General features: G+C 42.9%; 2 protein-coding genes and 1 long non-coding RNA gene across 3 annotated transcripts in view; 2 read left to right on the top strand and 1 right to left on the bottom strand.

The window, feature by feature from the left end:
* Window positions 1-16782, top strand: part of LOC127008727 (dorsal-ventral patterning protein Sog-like) — a 172187-nt gene that overhangs the window by 149792 nt on the left and 5613 nt on the right. The gene's annotated exons all lie outside the window — the stretch shown is intronic.
* Window positions 2426-7919, bottom strand: LOC127008729 (uncharacterized). The gene is made up of 6 exons (XM_050881087.1): window positions 7567-7919; window positions 6409-6617; window positions 6013-6261; window positions 5199-5382; window positions 4529-4701; window positions 2426-3648 (listed from the first exon to the last, which is right to left on the bottom strand). Exons 1-6 carry the CDS (start codon window positions 7754-7756, stop codon window positions 3451-3453), a joined length of 1203 nt encoding a protein of 400 aa, XP_050737044.1. The 5' UTR covers window positions 7757-7919; the 3' UTR covers window positions 2426-3450.
* LOC127008730 (uncharacterized) lies at window positions 3655-4520 on the top strand. The gene is made up of 3 exons (XR_007761277.1): window positions 3655-3834; window positions 3940-4024; window positions 4128-4520. It is a non-coding gene; the product is annotated as an uncharacterized LOC127008730 (long non-coding RNA).

Genomic DNA, 16782 nt, shown 5'->3' with positions numbered 1-16782 from the left:
CCCCCATTTTAACGCTTTGAGGTGGTAGCCGGAGAGAGAGAGAGAGAGAGAGAGGAAAGAGAAGACCCTCATGTGAAAAGGGAGGAAGGGGAGAAGCATTTGGAGGGAGAGGTGTGAAGGCTGATAGGTTTGGAGGAAAGGAGGAGGAGGAGGAAGAGGAGGAGGAGGAGGAGGAGGAGGAGGAGGATTTTGGGAACTTGGGAAAAAGATAATGATAATAAAATAGTAAGAAGTGTAAATGAGAGAGAGAGAGAGAGAGAGAGAGAGAGAGAGAGAGAGAGAGAGAGAGAGAGAGAATTTAATACCTCTGAATAAAAAATGCGGGTAACCGGATGTGCCAGATGCTGCCTGATAACTTAATTCTCACTAATGATGATGATGATGATATTATTATTATTATTATTATTATTATTATTATTATTATTATTATTATTATTATTGTCACTTGTTTTACTTTTTCTTCCTCTTGATTTTTTTTTACTGTATTTTTATTTGTTTATTTATTATTATTGTTATTACTACTACTACAACTTCTACTACTACTACTACTACTACTACTACTACTACTACTACTACTACTACTACTACTATTACAACTTTAGCACGTTCGTATGCCGTATGTCCCAGAGAGAGAGAGAGAGAGAGAGAGAGAGAGAGAGAGAGAGAGAGAGAGAGAGAGAGAGAGAGAGAGAGAGCAAGACAGATGCCCATGTAATACTGAAGATAAGGTAGTGAATGTTTATGCCAGATAGCTACCCTCTCCCTCTCTCTCTCTCTCTCTCTCTCACGTTGCATCCTGTCGTGTCCTTGTTTTTATTGTCTTATCTGTTTGTTTGTTTGCTTGTAATCTCTTGTTTTTTTTTATTATTTATTTCAGGATATTAATTTGAGAGAGAGAGAGAGAGAGAGAGAGAGAGAGAGAGAGAGAGAGAGAGAGAGAGAGAGAGAGAGTTTGTACTGTATGTATGTCTAAGTTACTTTTTATAGTGAAGATGTTTTGCTTTTAATTCAATTCTACTTTTCTTTCTCCTCCTCCTCCTCCTCCTCCTCCTCCTCTTCTTCTTCTTCTTCTTCTTCGAGTTCCATCATTACCCTTCTCCCTCATTCCTATTTCATATCTCTCTCTCTCTCTCACGTTGCATCCTATCGTGTTTTTTTTGTCTTATCTGTTTGTTTGTTTGCTTGCTATCTCATGTTTTTTTATTATTTATTTCAAGATATTAATTTGAGAGAGAGAGAGAGAGAGAGAGAGAGAGAGAGAGAGAGAGAGAGAGAGAGAGAGAGAGAGAGAGAGAGTTGATTGATTGATTGATAGTTTATTGTTGCAGGTAGAGAGAGAGAGAGAGAGAGAGAGAGAGAGATCAGGTACCAGCCCGGCCTGACCCCATGACTTAATATTGTATGTACGTGACCACACAAGCGAGATGGGACATTATACCCCCGTTCTCTCTCTCTCTCTCTCTCTCTCTCTCTCTCTCTCTCTCTCTCGTATGTATAATGAAAACAGTTAACATCTTTGTCTGCTCTTTTTTTCTTTTCTTTTTTACGATGAATAAGATGAAGAATGAGGAAGAAGCAGTGATAGGCCTCAACCCGTATAGGCCTAGCAAGGAGGAGGAGGAGGAGGAGGAGGAATGTAATCGTAGAAGACATGGTATATCTCTCTTACACACACACACACACACACCCCTACACACACTTACATAGCTTCTCTATTTTCTACGTTAAATATTCGTCATTCAACCAGCACTATATTTTTCCAAGTCATATATTTACCAGTAATAACAACATCAATATCTACAGTAACATTTTAGTCACAACAAGAAAAGGAACGTCACAAACACCAAACTATTTGTCACACGCTGTAATGCATTTTCTTGTTGTTGTTGATGTTCCGAAAGTTAATATATGCCACAATGGTCGCTTTTATAAGACATTCGCTTCACACATCAACAATTTCTAAAGGTCAAAGAGGGGATCAATCGGGTTCTAATGAGATTTGTTTTTAGATTCACGGTACAGAAGAAAGGTCAAACTACCACCAGGGTCACAAAAGATTGGCTGTTCATTTTTGTTGCCTTAGATTCCATTGAGTGTCCCCGAACGTTTACCATGCTGAGTCCGGTAACGTTCAGTGTTCAGTCCCAATTTTAAAAGAGTATCCGAGTGAGATCATAATCCGTTTGAAAATTATGATTTATATGTATATAGAACTCATTTATCAGTATTCTGTAAACCTTAATTTCTTATGTAAAATTCAACCGTATTATATGTAAACTCAAAATAAGAAAAAAAAAAAACATTGAAGGGGAGGGGGGATTTTTTTTTCTGGCAACTCTGCGAACCGGCGAGGGTGAGGGAGGGCGGGGGTGGTGAGTGGTCTGGTAACGACTCTAGCTATATAATGTAAACAAAAACAACGAGCCACGCACTATAAGTATATTTTGTCATAATATATATTTATACAATTATCATAATCTAGTTTTTCTATAAGTAGGTCACGCTAGGTCAGGTCATAGGGAGGGCAAGGTGATATGGACACTAAAGACCGACGATAATAGGAAGTCTTCAGAGGTCATCATAAGGTCATCTTCCTGAGGGTCGGGGAAAGCCTCCTGTTTCTGTAGAGTTGGTCAAGCCATCTCAGAGAACAAACACGCTAAATTGACCGACCAGAAAAATAGGTTAAATAAGCTCACTAACTCAAATGGGGTCATAGGTACGTTTTTTTGTGTTCGGGTCATCCCAGGTCATCAGTATTTGTAAACAGGCCACAACAGGTCACACTAACACTTATACACACATTATGAACACACTAAAAGGAAGTTAGGCAAGGTCGTGAGGTCATTTGTGCTTATCAGTATGTAAAACCAAGTCAGAATAGGTCATAAAGGTCATGCTGATATATATAAACATAGAGTAAATAGGGTCATAGGTCGAGGGTCACCAGAGCATAAGAAATAACCTAAAGAAATCATGTAGGTCAAGTTGGGGTCATCACTACATTGACCTAACATTGAAAACAGACTAGAAAAAAGGTGAGACAAGGTTATGAGGTCAGAGGTCAGTTGAGGTCACCAGGACATATAACAAACAAAACAAATCACATGGGTCACACAGGTCACACACATAGGAGATTTTGGGGTCATCGTAGACTACATTGACCTAACACTAAAAAAAAAAAAAAAGACCATTGAGGGAAGGCGAGACAAGGTTATGAGGTCAAGGGTCATCTATAGGGTCATCAGTACATACGAACAAACAAAACAAATCACAGAGGTCACTTTGGGGTCATCACACATTGACCTAACACTAAAAACAGACCATTGAGGGAAGGCGAGACAAGGTTATGAGGTCAAGGGTCATCTAGGGTCATCACTATATAGCACTAACACTAATAATAGACTAGAGGGATGGCGAGGCGAGGTCATCAGAGGTCAGCACAGGTCATCATGAAAGCACTTTCTTGACGGCCTTCACCTGGTCGTCGCGCAGGTCACGCCCTCTGTAAGCCAACACGTTTTCTGACTCTCTCTCCTCCATCTCCTTCGTCAGCTCGCTCCTCGTGCAGTCGGTGATGTCCTTTCCTTGGCCGTAGAAGATGTCCTCACGGTACACCTTGTCCTTCTGTCTGTGGGTCCCGTGAATCTGCAGGGACGAAGATGGGCCATGAGGTCGTTAGTTGGCTATTTCCAGAGGCCAAAAGGGAGAGTGATCGGATTTCCAGAGGCCAAAAGGGAGAGCGATCGGATTTTTATGAGTGTTTTTTATATGTCCCGTGGATCTGCAGGGACGAAGATGGGACATAAGGTCGCTAGTTCGCTATTTCCAGAGGTCAAAAGGGAGAGCGATCGGATTTTTATGAGTGTTTTTTATATGTTCCGTGGATCTGCAGGGACGAAGATGGGACATTAGGTCGCTAGTTCGCTATTTCCAGAGGTCAAAAGGGAGAGTGATCGGGTTGCCATGAGTGTTTTCTTATGTCCCGTGAATTTGCAAGAACAATGGGAGACAAGGTCGCTAGGTCGCTATTTCCAGAGGCCAAAGGGGAGAGTGATCAGATTTTCATGAGTGTTTTTTATGTCCCGTGGATCTGCAGGGACGAAGATGGGACATTAGGTCGCTAGGTCGCTGTTTCCAGAGGCCAAAGGGGAGAGTGATCAGATTTTCATGAGTGTTTTTTATGTCCCGTGAATTTGCAAGAACGAAAATGGGAGATAAGGTCGCTAGGTCGCTATTTCCAGAGGGCAAAAGGGAGAGTGATCGGGTTGCCGTGAGTGTTTTCTTATGTTCCGTGGATCCGCAGGGACGAAGATTGGACATAAGGTCGCTAGGTCGCTATTCTCAAACGTTTTCACCTTTCACATCAACTATTACCAAAGACCAAAAGGGAGATATCTCGAGTCCTAATAAGAGTTCTTTTTATACATGTCCCGTGAATCTGCGGGGAACGTTATAGAGGGAGGAAGAAGGGAAAAGTATTTAGACACATGACACGAGACGCAGATTGATCCCCTCCGCTACCCACCTTGTCCCACAGTGCGCAGTTGAAGCCGAAGTTGACGTGGAAGTACTGGTGGTGGTTGTCGTGGAAGATGCAGTCCGGTTGCCACGGCTGCCACCAGTAGGCCTTGAAGTTGATGCCGGAGTGATCGATGATGCCGTGGTAGTACAGGTACATCAGGATGGTCACGAACACGGCTTAAGAAGAGAGGGAAGAAGGAGGGAAAGAGTTGTTAGTGATGCTGCATGGAAGATAGAAAGAGAGGAGGTTAAGCTACGAGATCATGAAACAGTGGAAAGAGTTAGAGAGAGGGCTGAGTTAGTGATGTTAAATTAAATGGAGGTAGAGATAGAGGAAAGGAGTTGGTGTTAGTAGTGGTTGAAGGGGCTAAGGAACCAAGGAATAGAGGAAAGAGAATTAGAGAGAGGGGCGAGTTAGTGGTGGTAGATGGAAGTAGAAAGGGAGGGAAGAAGTTTTTGAAGTTTTGGTGTTAGTAATGAACGAAGGGAAGGAGGAAGGCAACGCTACTACTACTACTACTACTACTACTACTACTACTACTACTACTACTATATGGAGGTAGAAAGAGAAGGAAGCAGGTGAAAAAAGTCCTCCTCCTCCTCCTCCTCCTCCTCCTCCTACTACTACTACTACTACTACTACTACTACTACTACTACTACTACTACTACTTACTCCAGTGCACGGGGAAGAGCACCATGGGGCTGACCAACACTCCTTGCATGTGTAGGAACTCGATGGGGTGGATGGCGGTGACGCTGAAGGCCGTGGGCTGCTTGTACTTGTGGTGGAGCTTGTGGAAGTGCTTGTAGAGGGAGGGCAGATGATACATGCGATGGTGCCAGTAGGTGAGGTAGTCCTGGGCGAGGGGGAGAGGGAGGGAGGTGAAGGATTTGCACTGGAGAGAGAGATAGATAGATAGACAGAAAGACGAACAAAGACCAAAAGAGAAACAGAGGGAGAGGGAGTTGAAGGGTGTTTGCAATGGAGATAGAGATAGATAGATAGACAGAAAGACGAACAAAGACCAAAGGAGAAACAGAGGGAGAGAGGGAGGTGAAGGATTTGCACTGAAGAGATAGACAGACAGACAGACAGACAGACAGACAAAGACCAAAGGAGAAGCAAAGGTAGAGGGAGTTGAAGGGTGTTTGCAATGGAGATAGAGATAGACAGACAGACAGATTTAAAGAGAGACGGAGAGAGAGAAAAAAGGGAGAAGGAGGTGAATGTGCTTGCAATGAGGGAGAAAGATAGACAGATAGATAGATGAAAAGACAAACAAAAAATGGGGGAGGTTTAGAGAGAGAGAGAGAGAGAGAGAGAGAGAGAGAGAGAGAGAGAGAGAGAGAGAGAGAGAGAGAGAGAGAGAGAGAGAGAGAGAGAGAGAGAGAGAGAGAGAGAGAGAGAGAGAGAGAGAGAGAGAGATAGGCCAAGCACATACACAAACATAAACAAAACACACAAACACACACACCAACTCACTCACCTGCCACACAAACACGACAGGCCACGACAGGAAGTACCACAGCCACCCGTAGTCGTTCACGTTGTAGTAGATCGTCGTCCAGCCGCCGTTCATGATGTAGCAGGCGATGATGGCGGACATGGTGGAGCCGAGGAGGAGGGAGAAGCTGCCCAGGAGGATTTCATGGCGTTCCAACTCCGGCGACATGAATTTCTTGGGCTGGCATTTCCACTCCTCTGCCCTGTCCCTTTGCCTCACGTAATAGTACCACTGTAACCAATTAAGAGGGCAGTTGTTAGGTCAGGCGAGAGAGATCCCTTCGCCTGGCACTTTCAACCCACTGTAACGAGGGTGAGAATTGTTAGGTTAAAGTGGAATTTTTTGGTCTGACATCATCACTCCTCCGCCCCTACTCACATGCAAGAATCCACCAATCCCCAGGTAGAGGACGTAGGAGATGGTCGTAGCGGCGATCCAGTAGAACCCGACGCCTTGTAACCTGTAGTCCGCGAGGTCGATGCCAAACAGGAGGCTGGAGGAGTTAGAGGGCGTGTTGGTGGTGGCATTGCTGGGGTCCTCGTGTCTGAAGGCTCGCAGGAAGTGTACCAAGATGTGTAGCCATTCACCTGAGGGAAGAAAAGTGTTGACAGGTAAATGAAAGGAGACATGAATATCGATGTTGAGGAAATTGATATAGAAAAGTGATTGATAAGAATGAGAAAGGGAGGAAAGTGATGTTGAAAAGAAGGAGAAATGAATTGCGATGTTGAGAAAATGAAGAAGAAAAGTGATTAGAATGAAAGTAAGAAGGAAGACTGATGTAAATGTTGAAACGAAAATTAAAGGAAGAAAGAAAAGCGATTAAAATGTTGAAGGGAAAAATGAAAGAAAGAAAAGTTATACGAATATTAAAAGGCAAATTAAAAAGAAAAATGATAAAAATGTTGACAGGAAAATGAAGGAAGAAAAATGATTAAGATGTTGACAGGAAAATGAACGGAAGAAAAATGATAAAGTTGTTGACAGGAAAATACATCGCTCGCTCCACAGGTGTCATCATTAAACAGTTCAAAAGGCTGAGCAGCGAAAAAAAATAAAAAATAAATAAATAACACCATAATTTACAAAGTCTACCACCCTGACATACTTAAAACAGAGAAATTAGTTGAGCGTTTATTCTGCGTTCCATTATTCAGCCATTATTTAGTTTATTTCATGTGATTCCGTTCATCATCATCATCATCATCATAAGAGTAATAATAATGATTGTAATAGTTTCTCGTCTGACCTTTCTTCATTATCGCTTGACCTTTTCACGACACGCCGAAGTAACCTTTCCGTTTTCTTGTTGTCCGCGTGTTGTTGTTTTTTTCCTAATTCACGCTTTTTTTTTACCTCTGATTAGATAACCCGGGAAGCTGTTACCTGACTACATATTAACAGAATTCTAGCTTGCTACCACTAACCTAACCTAACCTAACCTAATACTAATACTACTTGCAAGAACCACTACCCCTCTACCTCCTGTTTCTACTACTACTACTACTATTACTAATACTACCATCACTCACTCACCTCGCACGGTCGATCCCAAGATGAAAACGGCCACGCTGGCAATAAAGGTTCCCACGAAATTTGGCAATCGATTCCAGTACTTTTCCAGAGTGTCGTGGTATTTCTCGGCCCACCTGATGGCCATGGGATCGCCAGGTAAACGGCTTTCACTTCCCTCCTGAGTCTCTTTTTTATCCTTTTCCGCCCCCATAATAAAGGTTTTGGGAGTAGTTTGAAGGGTTGTATCTCCCGGTCTCTCTCCGCCTCTTAATATTCAGTCGATGGGTATCTGTGTGTGTGTATGTCTGTGCATGTGTGTGTGTGTTCGTCTGAGGAGTGTCTGATTGGTAATGAGGTGTGGAGAAGAGACCGAGTGAGTGTGGAAGAGAGAGCAAGAGGGAGAGAGAGAGAGGGAGGGAGAGGGAAGGAGGGAGAGAGAAAGAGAGAGGGAGAGAGAGAGAGAGAGAGAGAGAGAGAGAGAGAGAGAGGGGGGGGAGAAGAAAAAGACTTGTTTACATAATCATCGTAATTATATCTATTTGATGTTATCTCTCTCTCTCTCTCTCTCTCTCTCTCTATCTCATCTATCTATCCGACTTCTATCTATCTCATTCTATCTATATATCTATCTTCTCTCTCTCTCTCTCTCTCTCTCTCTCTCTCTCTCTCTCTCTCTCTCTCCCGTTTTGACCCTCGGCTTATCCCTCATCCGTTTCTCGTAAGGATTCCCGTTTTGTGACCTCAGAGATTATTATTGTTATTATTATTATTATTATTATTATTATTATTATTATTATTATTATTATTGCAGATCTAGGCATTGCACGCCTTGTTCCTACTCATATTATTTTCTGGTTTTTATTTTTTTTCGTTTTTTTCTTTTCTTTATGTAATTCGTATCATGTGTGTGTGTGTGTGTGTGTGTGTGTGTGTGTGTGTGTGTGTGACAGATGGACAGACAAACAGACAGACAGATAGATAAACAGACAGAAAAAAAAACAGAGACAACCCAAACATCTGAACAGACAAACAGATCGACACACCAGACAGGTAGAGACAGACAGACAGGTAGACAGACAAATACTGACAGACAGATAACCTAACCGTACGAACAGACAGACAGATTGACACGCCGGACAGGTAGACACACACCTGAACACGTAACTCGATATTAACCTCCCGCTTAGCACAAAGGTGAGGCACGTTCAATTAGGGGTGAGTTTCATCGCTCAGGTAGACGTAACTTATCCTTATCTCATCTCTACTATCATCTCTACTCTACTAGTCGGGTTAAGTGCATCCTTCAGGTCAATTAAAACGCACCTGAGGAACAGCGGGATTGGTAACAGGCTGTCTTTGTGTTCGCCATCAGTATAAAAAAATGATGAAAGGTTTCGTTAATTCGTAAGATAAAGTGAAGGAGTTGCTGGCTTTTTTATTTATTTTGTTGTTGTTTTTTGCCCTTGAGTTGCTTCCTTTACTATGAAAGAAGATGGTTACAAATGCGGTATTGGCTTGACACGCAGCGCCTCATGCGGCCACCCGGGGAACTATCAAAGAGGTATTTTTTTCTGGTTTATACTCGGTTCAATTTTCTACTCCCGGATCCTGGACTGCGAGTTATTGTTTGGTGCCAGATGTCCAAACACGGTACCTGCTGGTCGGAAAAAATGTATATATTACTCATTGCTCATTTAAAATTTGCGTCTATGTGTGGCATATATGTGAGTGAGTGCCGAATGAACGCCGGCCCGTATCTACCTCGTGAACACCAGGAGGCAACATCAGAGGTTTCGTCTCCTGGATATTTCGCTCGTGGCTGTATTTGCTTTCTAACATCTTTATTATAATGTGATTTGATGTTAGATTTGCACTATTTTTTAAGGTGTGCTTATGTCGACTTCTGGTCTAAAAATAAGTGCTTTACTCACGCGGTGCTGAGGCAGGCAACACCGACGCTGTAAAAAGTCGGTCAACAAAGGTAAAGCGTCCCAATGCTAACTGATAGCCAGTGCTCTCTATAAAATGCGAATACAGTTTCATGTTTCCACAGCATGTTTGTCAGATTCTTGGATGGGGAGTTAGATATTTAAGTCATAGACGAGGGTTGTAAAATTCGCGTGAAATGGGAATTTTTGGGAATTTTCGGGAACTTTGAGAATTGGAAAAAAATACAAGTCTATGGCGCCTTTGGGCTATGGTCCTTTTTTGAGTTACTATACGTAAGTCTTGACTCAGAAAATTCACATATGCTTCGTTACTAATGAGACTTTCTATACCCTTTGCAACCGTAGTGTAGACGAAATGGCTTGTTAGTTGGTACATAATTAGTTCATGGGCGTGGACGGAGTGACCTGTTCGATAGCAGATTATAATCAGTCATGTGTATGAACGGAGTGACCTTTAGTACATAGTCTCCTGATGTCCTTGTGCGTCCACGTGGTGTTCACGTGGAAACAGAGAAATGATAAGATCCAAGTTCGTAAAAAAGACCGACGCTATTGATTCGCTCAGTAATACATTCACAGACAATTTGTACGCTTTTGCTACGTGTCCGGACATCGTATTAATTTGTCCTTCTTTCCTAATTCGTCGATAACATTCCCTTTTTCACCTCTCCATCCGAAACTGACCTCCCTGTTGGCCGCCTCCTCTGTTTTCTTTTGCAGGGGTAGCGATTGGGGGGCCTTTTTTTTCTTTCTTTTTTTTTCTTGTTTATGGCCCTTGAGCGGTTTCCTTTACCGTAACAAATATCACCCACACTCCCCGTTAGTATGTTAGTGAGTTAGTTAGTTGATTAGTGAGTGAGTTAGTTTGATAGTTAAGTCAGTCAGTTAGTTAATGAGTTATGAGTGAGTGAGCGAGTGAGATCGATAGTTGATTAGTTAGTTAGTTATGTAGTTAGTTCCCTAGTAAGTTATCTAATTCCTGTCGTTCCTCCCAGTTCAGCCGTGGTCTAGTGGTCAAATTCAGCCGTGGTCTGGTGGTCAAATCCAGCCATTCTGATTCAAGCTCACCCCTATACTGTCCAAACCCCTTATGCAAGAGTTAACCAGCATCTTCACTCTTTCATCCCTCACGCTGGTAAACTGTGTAACGATCTTCCCTCATCTGTATTTCCTCCTGCCTACGACTTGAACTCTCAAGAGGAGGGTATCAGGACACCTCTCCTCCCGAAACTGATTTCTCTTTTTGGCCGCACTACTCTGTTTAGGAGCAGTAACTAGCGGGCTTTTTTCTTTCATTATTGTTTTTTTTTTTTTACGCCATTGCACTGTCTCTGCTGTAAAAAAAAAAAAAAAAAAAATCCATGGTCTAGTGGTCAGCGTGCCTGCCTACCACTCCGCGGGCCAGACTCGATTCCCAGCCCGGGCAGTCGGCGTGCAGCTCACCCAGCATCGATGAATGGGTGCCTGGGGAAACCTGGGGAAGGTAACCTGTGGCAATCCCGGTTTTCACATCTGCCCGTGTCCTGAGGTAACTGGTTCTCCCCACCACAGGCTCAGAGGGCCAACGGGTCGCAGATGAACACCTTAGTCACGCGCAGCTGTACCGTATGTACCCGGCCTTACCCTTCACCTTGTTTACGAGTGTCGGTGTATAAATAAAAATAATAAAATAGATAAAAGTCTGGTTCGATAGCGTTAAGGACAGTCAGTGCATGCGAACATTGACCCGACATTTTATTTATTTCTTTATCTATCAGTGCGCTTATATATATATATATATATAAAAAGAAAAAAAAAATGTGCAGTCACCCGTCCTCAGCAAGTTCGAAAAAAAAATTACTTAAAGAAAACGGGAATCAAGGTCAGCTGATCGCTTATCTGTCACGTGCTCTGTAACAGCTGTCTGAGAGAGAGAGAGAGAGAGAGAGAGAGAGAGAGAGAGAGAGAGAGATTGTTATCAGCTAAACTACTTATCAATCTAATGTTATCTCTTACGGCCATCTTTGTGAGTCTTATTTGTTATCTCAGTGCTCGATGGAAGACTGATAGGGAGGTGATGTAAGAGAGAGAGAGAGAGAGAGAGAGAGAGAGAGAGAGAGAGAGAGAGAGAGAGAGAGAGAGAGAGAGAGAGAGAGAGAGAGAGAGAGAGAGAGAGAGAGAGAGAGAGAGAAACATATGAGTGAGTGTCTTGACTAACTGACTGACTGAGAATGAAAATTGAAATGGAAAAGAGGGAGAGGATTAAGAAAAGAAGAAGGAAAAGAGGGATAAGGGAGAAAAGACGATGGTAATGAGGGAGAAAGAATGAGAAGGAAAAATAAAAGGGATGAGAGAGAGAGAGAGAGAGAGAGAGAGAGAGAGAGAGAGAGAGAGAGAGAGAGAGAGAGAGAGAGAGAGAGAGAGAACTAACAATTAATCGCTAATATATTCCATTTATTACAACAAAATTACCTCCCTATTTTTTTCTCCTTCCTCTCTCCCATTTTTTCCTCCACCTATTTCGTCCCTCAAATCCCTACCTTCATTTTTTCTCTCCCTTTCTCTCCCATCCTCTTCCTCTACCTTTCCTCTTCTTCCTCTTTACCTGTCTCACCTGTAATTTCTGTCCATTCCTTTTTCTCCTTCCTCCTCGTCCTCCTCCTCCTCGTCTTCCTCTCCTGTCTCACCTGTAATTTCTGTCCATTCCTCTTTCTAATTCCTCCTCGTCCTCCTCCTCCTCGTCTTCCTCTCCTGTCTCACCTGTAATTTCTGTCCATTCCTTTTTCTCCTTCCTCCTCGTCCTCCTCCTCTTCTTCCTCTTTACCTGTCTCACCTGTAATTCCTGTCCATTCCTTTTTCTCCTTCCTCCTCGTCCTCGTCTTCCTCTCCTGTCTCACCTGTAATTTTTGTCCATTTCTTTTCCTCCTTCCTCCTCGTCTTCCTCCTCCTCGTCTTCCTCTCCTGTCTCACCTGTAATTTCTGTCCATTCCTTTTTCTCCTTCCTCCTTCTCCTCCTCCTCTTCCTCTACATCAAACACCATACCGTTTTTTTCCCTCACAATTCTGACAAACCACTATTTTTCCTCCTCGTGTTTCACCTTCGCGGACTTATTTCTCTCTTTTCCTATGGCGGACAACGCTAAGGGTCACGTAATAGGGGACAGAGAGCATCAACAAGGAGCTGATATTGGGTTCCCTTGACGACAGTTCTCCAAAGCCACAGAGAAGATTAACCGGGTATTCATGGGTGAGTTTCCCGTTGTAGGTGCAGAAGACGTTTCAAACTATCACTGGGATCCCTGACCTAGCCTAACCTAACCTAACAATGGAATTCCCAGGACTTAAAAGAGGCATTTCAAAACGACAAGCTGAGACGGCGATACGTTTAGGAATTAGGGTTTGATTTTCCCGATGAAGGAGCAGAAGACGTGTCAAACCATCACTACCATCCCTAACCTAACCTAACCTAACCTAACCTAACCTAACCTAACTATGGATATCCCAGGAACTTCACCGACGAGAGGATTTCAAAACGACAAACTGAGGCAGCGATATATACGTTTAAGAATTAGGGTTTGATTTTCCCGATATAGGTGCTGAAGCCGTGTCAAACCATCACTACCATCACAAAACGGTCCATGGAAATCCCAGGAACTTCACCGACGAGAGGCATTTCAAAACGACAAACTGAAGATGCCGATACGTTTAAGAATTAGGCTTTTATTTTTCCGTCCAATGTGTAAAAGTTGTATCAAACCATCACTACCATCACAAAACGGTCCTTGGAAATCCCAGGAACTTCACCGACGAGAGGTATTTCAAAACGACAAGCGTAGGCGCCGATTACGTTTAAGAGTACGGGCTTGAGGTGTTTAGGAGAAGCGAAGGGAGTCACGTTCTGTAGAGGGAATCACGGGGCCTTGGACAGCTCAAAGGCTTGGACTCACCCTAGCGCCTGTTCCTCGTCTCCTATCAAAGGGAGTGTGTGGGGCTTTTGTTGTTTAATGGGTGTTAGACTTGACCCTCTTATGTTGTTGATGCTGTTGTTAGTGATGGTACTGATACTTCTACTACTACTATTACTACTACTACTACTACTACTACTACTACTACTACTACTATTTTGACTACGACTGAGGATTGGCTAGTCGCTTACCATGGTGGAGGAGACGCTTCGTAGACAAATAGATAGATTGATAGACAGATAGATAGTTTGAGAGAGAGAGAGAGAGAGAGAGAGAGAGAGAGAGAGAGAGAGAGAGAGAGAGAGAGAGAGAGAGAGAGAGAGAGAGAGAGAGAGAGAGAGAGAGAGAGAGAGAGTATACAAAGCAGACCATTTCCAGTTAATAGCCCTGAGTTAAGAAGTTTTGAGAAGACCTCGTGACACACAAAGACGAAAAGAATAGAAAAAAAAAAAAGAAATACAAGAAAGAGAGGTAAAAAGGGGAGTTACGGAGAAAGACAAGACAAAGAAAGGAAGGTGACAAAGAGAGTGACGTCCGTAGAGGAGGAGGATGATAATTATTTGGATGTAAGAAGAGATAAATAAAAAAAAAGATGGGAAAAACCGGACGTATAATTTTGAACCAGATAAGAAAAGAACGACAAAAACAGCAACAACAACAACAACAACTACTACTACTACTACTACTACTACTACTACTACTACTACTACTACTACTACTACTACTGCTACTACTGCTGCTACAAACATTTAAAGGTTCAAAAATAAAAATTACATTTCTTCATCAAAATTTTAGGTGTCGGAGAGAGAGAGAGAGAGAGAGAGAGAGAGAGAGAGAGAGAGAGAGAGAGAGAGAGAGAGAGAGAGAGTAATGAAATGTTAAAAATGACAAGAAAAAGTAAAAAAAAAAAAAGAAAAAGAGAACCGTGACATGGAAAAGAAAAAAACAAAGAAAAAAAACGGTAAAATAAATAAACTGGAAATAAAAGATCAATCGATAAGACAAAAAAACAAAACAATAACAACAAAAAAAGAAAATAACAAAAACAAATCCACAAAGAGCAAAGACAATGAGGGAAGCCGTGGCGTTATTGGCTGATACACAGAGAGAGAGAGAGAGAGAGAGAGAGAGAGAGAGAGAGAGAGAGAGAGAGAGAGAGAGAGAGAGAGAGAGAGAGAGAGAGAGATGATCTGTATTTGTGTCACTTAAGTTGCCAATCCTCTTGTCACGGAGGGAAAGAAAAAGAAGGAAGGGACCAGCACGTCGCCTTAAACTCCTCCACCTCCTCCTCCTCCTCCTCCTCCTCCTCCTCCTCCTCCTCCTCCTCGTCTGCCACTTGACACCTAAGCATTGTGGAACTGTCATCCGTCTTACTCCTTGGCATGTGGTGGTGGTGGTGTATTTTGAAGACGCTCACCATTGGACAGGCTTTCTTCTTCTTTCTTCTCCTTTTCTTCTTCTTCTGCTTCTTTTTCTTCTTCGGCTTCTTCTTCTTCTTCTGCTTCCTTTTCGTCTTCTTCTTCTTCCTTTTCGTCTTCTTCTTCTTCTTTTCTTCTTTTCTTCTTCTTCTTCGGCTTCTTCTTTTTTTCTTCTTCTTCTTCTTCTTCTGCTTCTTCTTCTGCTTCTTCTTCCTCTTCGGCTTCTTTTTTTTTTCTTCTTCTTCTTCTTCCTCCTTTTCGGCTTCTTCCTCCTTTTCGGCTTCTTTTATTTGTATTATTTAAGTTAACAAATCCTATTACCTCTAAATTTCAACTCCAGAATTTAATATACGAACAAAAATATATAAAAAATAACTCTGTCACCACCACCACCACCACCAGTACCTCCTCCACCACCACCACCACCACCAGCTCCACCTCCACCACCACCACTATCCTAGCCAATCACAGTGAAGGAGAAGTGTGTGTGTGTGTCTGTGTGTGTGTGTGTGTGTGTGTGTGTGTGTGTGTGTGTGTGTGTGTGTGTCTGCCAATCACGCCACGCCTTACCTCATTGCCTTTGCTCTTTGTGGAATTGTTTTTGTTATTTTCTTTTGTTGTTGTTATTGTTTATTTGTTTTATTGATTTTCTTGTATTTCCAGTTTATTGAATTTTCCCGTTTTCCTTTTTATTTTTCTTCTCGTTCATTTTTTTCTTTCTTTTTTACCTTTTTTGTCATTTTTAACGTTTCATTAAACTCTCTCTCTCTCTCTCTCTCTCTCTCTCTCTCTCTCTCTCTCTCTCTCTCTCTCTCTCTCTCTCTCTAAATGTCACGCTCAGGTATTAAAGAGAGAGAGAGAGAGAGAGAGAGAGAGAGAGAGAGAGAGAGAGAGAGAGAGAGAGAGAGAGAGAGAGAGAGAGAGAGAGAGATGCGGAAACAGTAAATTTGTTTCCAATGACTATATAGAGGGAGGAGGAGGAGAAGGAGGAGGAGGAGGAAAAATACCCTCCCTCCCTTCTCTTCCTCCCTTCCTTCCTTGTTACAATTGAGAGAGGAACCCCACCCCTCCTCCTCCTCCTCCTTCTCCTCCTCCTCCTCCTCCTCCGCCTCCTCCTCCTCCTCCTCTATGCGGTAAAGGTAATTTGAAGTCCCTTTGAGGTCCGACTCTTTGAATTTTTTTATGTAGTACCTTGAAAATTGAAGTCCCGGTGTGACCTTTTGTGTGTGTGTGTGTGTGTGTGTGTGTGTGTGTGTGTGTGTGTGTGTGTGTGTGTGTGTGTGTGTTTCTCTTGCTACTGTAACTCTGATTCTTTGTCTCTCGTATTAGTGACAGTCGTAGTAGTAGTAGTAGTAGTAGTAGTGGTAGTAGTAGTAGTAGTAGTAGTAGTAGTAGTAGTAGTAGTAGTAGTAGCGGCAGAAGTAAATTAAAGACAATAATTTAGACATCACCGCTACTGTTGCTCTCCTCTACCTTCCCTCCATCCCTCCCTCCCTCCTCCTCCTCCTCGCCTGGTGGAGGTAATAATGCTGGAGGGAGGCAGGTAAGGGCAGGTAGGAATAGACAGTTACCCCTTCAGAAGTACCGCCCCGCTACCTCCTCCTCCTCCTCCTCCTCCTCCTCGCTAATCACTCCTCTTCTTAAGCCGCCGGAAGACCTGTGGCGGTGACTCTAATAAACTATAATGCCGACACGCACGCACACACGAACACACCTCCTCCTCCTCTTCCTCCACCTCCTCCTCCTCCTCCTCCTCCGGCTGTTAAGGGAAAAAAAAGGGGCAATGTATGGTCTGTGATCGGTCGGTTTCCTTTTTCAAGTCGTTTTTCATCCCTTCCGACCTTTTTTTCTCTCTCTCACTCTCGTTTCCTTTTCCTCCGCGTGTGTGTGTGTGTGTGTTTCCCTCGTCCTCGTTTTTGTCCTTTT

The sequence above is a fragment of the Eriocheir sinensis genome, chromosome 38 (assembly GCF_024679095.1).
Source record: "Eriocheir sinensis breed Jianghai 21 chromosome 38, ASM2467909v1, whole genome shotgun sequence".
NCBI classification, from domain to species: domain Eukaryota; kingdom Metazoa; phylum Arthropoda; class Malacostraca; order Decapoda; family Varunidae; genus Eriocheir; species Eriocheir sinensis.
The sequence above is the reverse complement of the archived record's forward strand: the minus strand, read 5'-3'. Positions and strand labels throughout refer to the sequence as shown.

Bases quoted from the DNA above. Each gene is read 5' to 3' on its own strand.
- LOC127008729 (XM_050881087.1), bottom strand. From the start codon at position 7,756: ATGGGGGCGGAAAAGGATAAAAAAGAGACTCAGGAGGGAAGTGAAAGC. The intron at 5,383-6,012 runs GTGAGTGAGTTG...CCCCTCGCCCAG, and splicing joins CTGTCGTGTTTGTGTGGCAG to GACTACCTCACCTACTGGCA. The intron at 3,649-4,528 runs GTGGGTAGCGGA...TCGTCCCTGCAG, and splicing joins ACTGCGCACTGTGGGACAAG to ATTCACGGGACCCACAGACA.